Source organism: Anguilla rostrata, chromosome 3, assembly GCF_018555375.3.
Source record: "Anguilla rostrata isolate EN2019 chromosome 3, ASM1855537v3, whole genome shotgun sequence".
NCBI classification, from domain to species: domain Eukaryota; kingdom Metazoa; phylum Chordata; class Actinopteri; order Anguilliformes; family Anguillidae; genus Anguilla; species Anguilla rostrata.
In genome coordinates this window covers 30,815,571-30,825,462 of record NC_057935.1, presented here as the reverse complement: position 1 = coordinate 30,825,462, position 9,892 = coordinate 30,815,571, and the positions used below count along the sequence as shown (strand labels likewise).

General features: G+C 37.8%; 1 protein-coding gene across 1 annotated transcript; it reads right to left on the bottom strand.

The window, feature by feature from the left end:
- Positions 1-4,867: 4,867 nt before the first annotated feature.
- On the bottom strand, positions 4,868-9,607 carry LOC135250648 (myosin-IIIb-like). Its single transcript, XM_064327169.1, has 3 exons — positions 9,339-9,607; positions 7,857-8,040; positions 4,868-5,143 (listed from the first exon to the last, which is right to left on the bottom strand). The coding sequence occupies exons 1-3, from the start codon at positions 9,362-9,364 to the stop codon at positions 4,880-4,882; spliced, it is 474 nt and encodes a 157-aa protein (XP_064183239.1). The 5' UTR covers positions 9,365-9,607; the 3' UTR covers positions 4,868-4,879.
- Positions 9,608-9,892: the final 285 nt, after the last annotated feature.

The following is a 9,892-nucleotide window of genomic DNA, read 5'->3' as shown; positions in this document are numbered from 1 at the left end:
ACACCGAATGGTTTCAGATCTTCAGACAAAATGTAATTTTAGTTTTTGCTGTCTTTTGTCTTTGTTATTTTACTGTAGTTCATTGCTTTAGTTAATTGTTAACCCGTGAGGGGGAAGGGTGAAGGTATTAATTTATTTCATATTGTGTTGGTGTGAGTGTGCTCTCTTTTTCAATGTGGCTAAGGACGATGTTTCCCGGAATTGCTGGATCTCCCTCCCAGGAGTGTCACACTGGCATGTGGCATCCATGTTATCACTGGTACTGTATACTTCCATAATCATGTGGGTGTTTTGTGATTCAGAAACCACACACACACACACACACACACACACGCACACACACATTTATATGATGCTACCCAAATTCCCATTCCCAATCTTTCAATAAATCAATCAGAAAGGAATTCCTCTCTGTAAATTGACTTATTGTCTAACCGGTATCGCACTGTGATTCAACCATCCTAGAATGCCAGCAATACAGTTTGTCTTTCTACAACCCTAAACTCTGCTTCAAGGACTGGGGATTTACCAAAGTATGTTCTGTGCCATATTTGGAAGAATACTTTTGACTTGTATAATCTGAAGTCATCATGAATAAATATTGCAATTTTAAAGTGCCATGAAAAAGTTTTTGCCCCCTTCCTTATTTCCTCTATTATTGCATTTTGTCACAGTGAATGGTTTAATATCTTAAGAAAAAAAAACTATATCAGACAAAAGGCATGCGAGTAAACACAAAACACATTTTAAAATTATTACTTAATTTATTTAATGAAACATCCATATCACCCAGTGAAAAAGTAATTGCCCCCTTAAACATAATAACTGGTTGCACCACCTTTAGTAGCAATAATTCAACCAAGCTTGCTATCTTTTTAACTGACAGTGATTAAAGTAAATGACAATAAGCCTCATCTGTCCCCTCTATTATTCATTTAGAACAGTGGCGCACTCACATTAGGGAATATTTTATTTTGAACAGTTTGAGAATTTAAAAAAAAGAAGAAAAAATACTATTTTTGATTATTTAATTTAACATTTGACGTATGTGCTTGCAACTGACAATTGACAAATTGACATATCGTTTACATTACTAGTTCAAGTCAGGACCTTGACTAAGCCACTCCAAAGCTTTCATTTTGTTTCTTTGCTGCCATTCCGATGTGGACTTGCTCTTGGGTCATTGTCTTTCTGGATAACCCAGCGCTTCAGCTTCAGGTCACAGACAGATCACTGGACATTCTCCTTAAGAATTTTCTGGTATAGAGCAGAATTCCTTCAATAATGGCAAGTCGTCCATGTTCCAAGGCAGCAAAGCATCCCCACACCATCATGCTACCACCAACATGTTTGACTGTTGATATGATTTTCTTACGGTGAAATGCTGTATTTGCTTAACGCCCAGACATAATAGAGCCGTATCGTCCAAAAAGTTTCACTTTCAACTCATCTGTCCATGGAACATTATCCCAAAAAGCTTGGGGATCATCCAGGTGCATTTTTGTAAATGTGAGATGAGCACTGATGTTTCTCTTTGTTTTCAGTGGTTTCTGCCTTGCTACTCTCCTATGAATTCCATTTTTCCCCCCAGTCTTTCTTATTATGGGAGTTCTTATTATAGACCCTAACTCACCACAGGCTAGAGAGGTGTGCTGTTCTTTAGATGTTATTCTGGGATCTTTTGTGACTTCCTGGATGAGTTGACGCAGCACCCTTGGAGAAATTTTGGCAGGCTGGCCACTCCTGGGAAGATTCACCACTGTTCCAGCCATTCTCAATTTGGAGATATGGGTTTCACTGTGGCTCAGTGGAGTCCCAGAGCCTTACATATAGCTTTGTAACCCTTTATAGACTGATATATTTCTTTCTCATCTCTTCTGGAATTTCCTTTGATTGTGGCATAATGTGCTTGTGGAAACTTTGTGGTGACTACTTCACTCTGATGGTAAGAGTGAGATCTAGATTCAAAAGGGCTGGCTGTAATCAAGCCCAGCTGTGTTCATTCAGCTGAATCAAATACATTTGTTTAATTGGTAGACTGAGAAACTGAGGGAGCAATTACTTTTTCACATGGGTGATATGGGTGTTTGAAAACATTTTTCATTAAATACATTAAATAATAATTTTAAAAATGTGTTTTGTGTTTACACAGATTCTCTGATATTACATTTTTTCAAAAGGTATGAAACCATTCAGTATGACAAAATGCAATAATAATGGACATCAAGAAGAGGGCGGAGTTTAGGGTTTTTACAAAAACAAACTGTATTGCTTGCATTGCTTTATTGATTTATTAAAAGACTGGGAATGGGAATTTTGGTAGAGGCATGTAAGTGTGTGTGTGTGTGGTTTCTGAATCATAAGACACCTACATGTTTAAGGAAGTATACAGTACCAGTGATAACAAGGATGCCACATGCCAGTGTGACACCCCTGGGAGGGAGATCTGGCAATTCCAGATCTAAATGAACACCTTCACCCTTCCCCCTCACGGGTTCCAGGAAAAAAAAAAACAATAAATAAAAGGAATGAACTACAGTAAAATAACAAAGACAAAAGACAGTTAAACCCAGAGACAGCTTTTCAGCCCGACGCTGGTCTCAGCTGGCCAACTTTTGAGTGACCAGGATGCCAGCATCCTGAGATTGCTCAACTCAGGTATTCGGTGCGCCTGCAACCAAACTATGAGTGGAAACAACAGACTCTGTGTTCTAGCTGTATTAGTAGATGATACACAATTTTTGAAGAATTATACCTTGTCAGTCTACTATCAATATCTGTGGCCAAAATGTGGAATAAATTAACAATTTTACCAATGGTTTTACACATAAAGATGACCCTTTCAGGATTTAGTGATCATTTATTGTCTTCAACAATCTGAGAAATAAACATGCAAATAGAAAGCTAGGGAAGGTATTTACAATGCCCATGCACAAAACCACATTTGCAATTTACACTGGTGTAACTCCTTTCAGTTTTTTCTGATTTGATTGATAACTGTTTTGTGTAGAGGAGAGTACAAGCTTTCCAATGGTATATGACATGTTTAATTTGAATTTTATTACAGAGAGAGAGAGCCTTGCATTTCTGCATGAGTGGTTGCTTCAGCACAACGTTGCACATTCAACCATAACATTATGCAGTAATATACAAGAATTTGTTGAGGCTTAACTGTTTTTTCTTTCAGATTTTGGAAGATTTTACTGCCAACTCACCAGCACTGTTAAAGCAAATTCTCTGTGGAGTAAGTCAGTAGAGGAGGAAGCATGAAGTCTAGCTAGAATATATACGAACATGTACGTGTTATTTCATACGTAATATTTAAATAATTATGTTGTGTCATATTTTTGATATTGCTATAGTTGCATTGGTTGTTACATACAACTATTTTTTTGTAATAATACTCAACAATTTTGTATAGGGGGTTAACTAACAGCCCTAGCTGTTAGTGTGGAATGGAAAGGGAATGGTATATATTCATTCAAATTTACTCTGTTCTGAGACGTACTAGATGAATATAGAATTTACCTTGGATTCATCATAGTAACATAGTAGTAACATTTGTAAAAATGTTGTCCGATTTCCATGTAAAAAGATTACAAACTGTACAGAAAAACATACAAGTGTGAATGATCACACATTTAGGTATGTGTACCATAGTGTGTCACAGTGTTTTTGCATTGATATGTGATATCAATGTTTCATCTTGAAGCATCAATAACGGAGCAAATGTATATGCTTTATAAAGGACAAAAATAATTTTTTTCATTTTTGGAGAGGTTTTTGATCCTAGATATCTTAGACCCATAGCCTGATGAAGAGTAATTCCCACTTTAAAATTATGCAAAAGTGAGTTTCATGAGCCAAAACAGTCATTTGTAGTGAAATATGTGATTATGAATGATTTACAGCAATGCACAATTTTGATATTTTGGATAGATTTGGACACACTAAGGGTACACTGCTTACTTTCTGCTTCATAGATCTTTAGTAGTTCCGCATATCACCCTCAGATTTAGCATACTTGTGGTCAAAGAGTTTATGATCCAGTCCAATGCAATGAAATAAGGCACAAAGGGGGTTTGATAGCCAACCTTGACCAGTTTAGCTGATCGAATTGAATGTGATGTTTGCTATAAAGCAGTTAGACCATTCCAGGCAGTATAATTTCTAGGCCTTGGCACTCCATATACTTTATTAAGGAAAAAAATCTAAAATTATCTATTTACTGCAGATTTGCCTACAAAATGAAACATATTTTCCACAATCTGCTTTTCATATGACACACAATGTTAATAGAGTTTTAAAATACCATCAGCAAAGTTTTATTTTGCCTTCAAAATTCTGGTAGTTCTAATTCACTTTCATGGGGACCTCCAATGTTTTGCACTCTAAGCACATACATGCACAGGCTTACTTTTGGTTGCTTCACAGCTTAGGTTGGCAGAGTGCATGCTTTCCTGTCATGTTAAATATTCATGTCTATGGAAATGCCCCACAGATTGGTGTCGTGAATTCACATCTAGGTATGTTTTAACCAAAAATGGAATTATCCTTTCAGCTTAATAAATTGTGAAATCCTGACCACTGTCCATCTCCTTGTGTACAGTAGTTGGTTAGTTCCCGTGGCTATCTCCTCTTCCAGTGTTAGAACATTGTTGGTGGAAGGGAAATTTTGTTGATGATATCCCGCCTGCGTCACATTCACATATTTCTAAAATTAGCTGGCTCTCCATCACTGTTTGGCGAAAATGTTATGTAAGTTGCCTTGTTGATGGCAGTCATACAGCTGTAATTAAATGGAGGGCGGGAGGAGGACAGAGTAAAACTGTAATACTATATAAAAATATATAAAAAATATCTAAACACTGAATAGACCTCATTTACAAAATGGAGCACAAGTGGCACAGCAAGGTTTTATTTGTTCCTCTGCCAGACACATGTAAAAGAGACCACAGCACAGGACTCCCAGTGTAGTCAACAACGGTGCAAAGGTGAAGGATCTCACCTCCAGAACCAACCAGAGTTGTCCCCCAGAGTAGTTGTCCACTTTGTAGAACATGCCATAGAACTTGACTACATTGGGGTGATTGGACAAAGATCTGAGGATATTGTACTCTGCTTCAATCTCCTCATCAACATCCTATCAATGGGAAAATATTTCATACAGATTGATTAGGCAGCGGTCACTGCACTTCACAATACAGATAAATGATATTTACACATCAATCTAACAGTGTGACGTCATAATATTGTGTAAGAAGAAATAACACCTACTTAAATTTACTTGATGCTACAGATTACAGCATTAGTGTTCACATAATGTGAAACTTCTTGAAATCACAACAGTTCTGAGATGCACACTCCAGGAAAGTAAAATCAACAATTCAAACCTTACTCACCTGTTTGTACTTGGAAATTGTTTTTTGGCCTAAAAGCAATTGTAGGTTATAGACCTAAATAGCTCAAACCTGCTACTTCTGCAGTCCAGTATAGGAAGTTTTATATGCTACAGTAAGTACAGATGAAGCTTGAAACACCAATTTATCAGTGAGCATTTGCACATCTTACACAGAGGCTATGTAGCTCTTTTCCCAGTTTCTGAAGGATACTGAATGTTTATGCCTAATGCTTATGTTCTGCGTTAGACATAAGCATTGGATGTAAGGTGAGGTGGACTGGTTACATCTACATACACAAGAAAATGTAGTAGGGGGTTGAATGGGGTAGGGGACAAGAACTGAGTGACTGATGCAATCACAGACACTGTGTTATAGCTACATCTGATCAACAAAACAGTGCACAGTAGGGATTAAAATCTGGACCACAGAGAGACTTGGGGGCAAGCTGAACGAAACACAGTAACCCCTTTCACACATGCATCTTAACCCATAAATGTTCTGTTTTTCATATTGGCAACATGTGAACAGGACATTCCTCCAATTTGCCAATTCAGGACCTGGTAAGATTTGTGGAAATCTACTGCCACACCTCTAGTGTGAACAGAACCAGCAATGTTCCCGGGTAAAGGACACATGAGGTTACAGCATTTATATGCAAGACTGTTCTGGTACAATTTCTTTAATAAATATTTGACTGAATCTGTTCTTTCAACATTAATGCTTCAGCATTAATGCCCTTTTTTGATGAAATCTCCTTTGTTTTTGTTTTATTCGTCTTGTACTGATTGCTAATTTAACACTCAGCTCAGCTTTATTCTCGAAGAGTTTAGCTAGCAAAACCAGAAACACCAGAGGTAACATTTTGTAAGGCAGTTGTTTCAAAAATATTACACAACAGTCATTCACGAAAAAGACTGTTTATTGTGCACGAGATACATAACTGCACGAGCCACAGCGAATCCCACAAATTCTTCTCTGCAGTGTGAAGATGTTCACACCGGGCAAACGGTGGATAAAGAACGTGTGGAAATTGATCATCACTAATTCTACCCCAGATCTGCTACAGCATTTTAACCCGGCTCGGCAGTGTAAAGACAGTTTAAGTTAGCCTAATGTTAGACAATGAATGAGTATGTACATAACATTACTTTTATAACAACCATTTTTTATTCAGTAAATAATAAGTGTTATAGTTGACGTGGCCCAGGTGCCAACTGACTGACGTCACACAAGCGACAATGGTTGGATCTGGTTGGATCTATGGGAAGTGAGGTCCAAAAACGCACCTGCAATTACTGCTTCTCGCCATTGGCACCGCCATAGAGAACGAAACTGAAATCTTCGAGATTGTAACTTTAAGGGATGCAATAAACAGAGTGGCTGTCCTTGCTTGACATGACTTTGTGATGACATTTTCAATGCATCTTCAAATGTTAGGTGGATTTAAAATAGTCAATGTATAAAGACTGCGTGAAGTTAAATCCACACACAGTTGCTTTTTTACCCTATCTAGCAAGCTGTCTATCATTATGTCTATGCAGGTCACATGTCAGTGGCAGATATAGCCAGCTGGTACTTGGCTAACAAATTTTTTTCATGACATTTTGCTGAAAAGAACTCCACAGTAAGTGTTTATTTCAAGCTGACAAATGACACTTTCATTTTTAATCTAACGTTAGCTATTTGGGATCATATAACTGAGCTAGACTGGCTAAAGATGTTACCATAAGTTATCTTAGAACTATCACTATTCAACTATGTTGTGTTGGTAGGATTTATATCTCTGCCAAAACCATTATTCATCAAAATATATTTTTTTATCAATAAACTAATGGAACATTAACATTTGTCCTGCGTTGCTTTGGAAGATAGACATCCTGCCTTACCTAATCTGTCCATCACAGTCATGTCATGTGTGAACAGGCTAGATATGGAATTTTTCCATATAGGAAACCTATATATGAATGGGGAAAACCAATACCTAACCCAGATAACTGAACCCGGCAATGTTATAGGTTCCATGTGTGAAAGAGGCTGGTGATACTGACACTGTGACACAAACTGAAAGGGGAGACACAGAAAAGCATAGAGGGTGAAAGAAAGAGAGAGAAAAAAATATTGAGAGAGAAAACAGAGGGATAGCAAGAGCTTGTATGAGTTAAGAGTGTCCAAGATTAATTAACTCGACTCGATCTGACCTGAGGACTGGGACAGTAAGGATAGGATTAAAGGAAACAAAATCTGTGTAAATTTACATGTTGTCAATTCTTACTCAATTAGTGTACTACAATTAGTGTGTTTTCACTGTAATAAGATCCATCAGAGGTTCTGGGAAGGTGCTTTCGAAGAAACTCAATGGTGAGGGGGAATCTTCACTCTGTCTCCAAACTTTTCTACATCTGTGTACTACTGTACTACACCCTATATTTGTTCAAGCTGCTCCAGTTGACTTACATTGATGGGGTCAAGGACTTTTACAGCTGCAATACTCCCATTCTTTTTGTTGCATACTTTGTAGACCTTCCCATAGGTTCCCTTCCCAATGGTCTCCAGGATATCCCAGTCTCCTGATGGGTCAGCCAGAGATTCAAGTCCAATCATACTGGATTTATAAGGGAACAGTCCATACAGTGACCTCCTGACCACAGGGAAAGACATCACAAAGAGAATGACCTAATTACTCTACAATCACACTGCAATGCAGAATTTGTAAGACGTTTGAGTTAGTTATCATTTAGTGACCTACAAACAAATATAACATCTAGAGCTAATGTAAAGTTTTACAGTTGATCAAAGCACTCTTACTCAAATAAAATGCACATTAGTAACATCTTGATCATAATGTGTGAACAGTCTGTGGAGAAAAGATATTATATAATCTCTTTGTTCACAAGTGCTTTGCTTCACCTAAGTTAAAATAAAGAAAATAAAAAATATGTGGCATAACACAATGAAGTACATGTAAGCTACTTTATCTTAATATTGCAAATACTGATTATATACTTTTTTATTTTGGTCGGTAATGATAAGTATTACCATTTTTCATGTTTTTCATTGTTTGGGCTAGGCCTCTTAGTTCCAGTGAAGGAAAATCTTAATGCTACAGCATATAATCACATTCTATATGATTATGTGCTTACCCAGCAGTTTGAGGAAGGCCCTTTCCTGTTTCAGCATGACAATGCTCTCAGACACACAGTGAGGTCCATATATAAACAGTTTTGTCAAGAACGGTGCGGACAAACTTAACTGGCCTGCATACAGCCCTGACCTCAACCCTATCCAACACCATTGGGATAAACTGGAAAGTCAACTGCAAGCCAGGCCTAATCGCCTAATCAGTGCCAGACCTCACTAATGCTCTTCTAGCTGAATGAAAGCAAATCCCTGCAACAAAGCTCCAACATCTAGTATAAAGCCTTCAGAGAAGAGTGGAAGTTATTATAGCCAGCAAAGGATAGGCCAACTCCATATTAATGCCCATAATTTTGGTTTGATGTCAGGTGTCCACATACCTTTGGCCATTTAATGTACTTAAAATAATTCTCTATGCAAATTTTGAAGAGAATTTCCAGATGAGGTCTCAATGTAAGACTTGGAAAATTAAGCCTCAAAAGATCTGAGTGTTCATTGGTGGTTTAAAATATAAAACTGCCCTGAAAATAGGTGTTGACAAATAACAATATCTTAAACAGAATCAATATATTCAGTGATAAAATTATATTCCAGACATAACAACGTTTTTAGAGACACTCAAGGCTCTTTTTACCAAAAAAAGCACTGGATGTGGCTTCTGAATTTTGGTGTTTTTGTGACCAGAGGCGAGGAGTGTACGGCTTAAAGTGAGCAGCGCAGGTGGAATATGGTCACGTTTAGGCTGAATATATTATCAGTGCGTGTGCTGCAGCTGGATTCAATCATAACTAATTAAATTACCTCTTTTCGGTCCATTTAAGAGCCATGAGCTTTGTGGCTGGTGTACTGCCAATTTCAGTGGTCTACCACTGCAATGGAAGATGAGGATGTACCATAGGCTGTAGAAAACAAGACCAGGTTAAAACCTAGTATATGGCTGGACCTAACACATGTGATCTGGCCGACCAATGGTGTAACTTCATAACTCGGGCGACCAATGGTGTAACTTCATCATTCAGTCAGTCAGCCAGTCACCCACAGACATTCGCGTTTGTAGGGCTGGCCCCGCTGTTGCGGTCCAGCCAAAAATATGGATGATGTGACTGTGAAATCACCCATTGACTTTGCATTGGCTTGCAAAAAGCCTTTTTGAAAGTGTAGATTTTGTGCTGCCATGTTGTACAAATTGTAGTCAGACACTGCACAGTAAGGAAAAGGGGGGACCATTATATGATTATGAAGTACGGGCTGAGTTTGGGTCTTACACTCAGAAATCAAGTCCCTCAAATACACAATAACTCAACAAATCAGCACGTGGGAAAACATTAGGAAAAGAAAAACACCTATTGCGACTT

What these genes read in the sequence shown, in the direction of transcription:
- LOC135250648 (XM_064327169.1), bottom strand. Translation starts at nt 9,364, where the DNA reads ATGGCTCTTAAATGGACCGAAAAGAG. An exon ending in CTTAAATGGACCGAAAAGAG is followed by an intron (nt 8,041 to 9,338) that starts GTAATTTAATTA and finishes CCCTGTGGTCAG; the next exon opens with GAGGTCACTGTATGGACTGT. An exon ending in AAGTCCTTGACCCCATCAAT is followed by an intron (nt 5,144 to 7,856) that starts GTAAGTCAACTG and finishes TCCCATTGATAG; the next exon opens with GATGTTGATGAGGAGATTGA.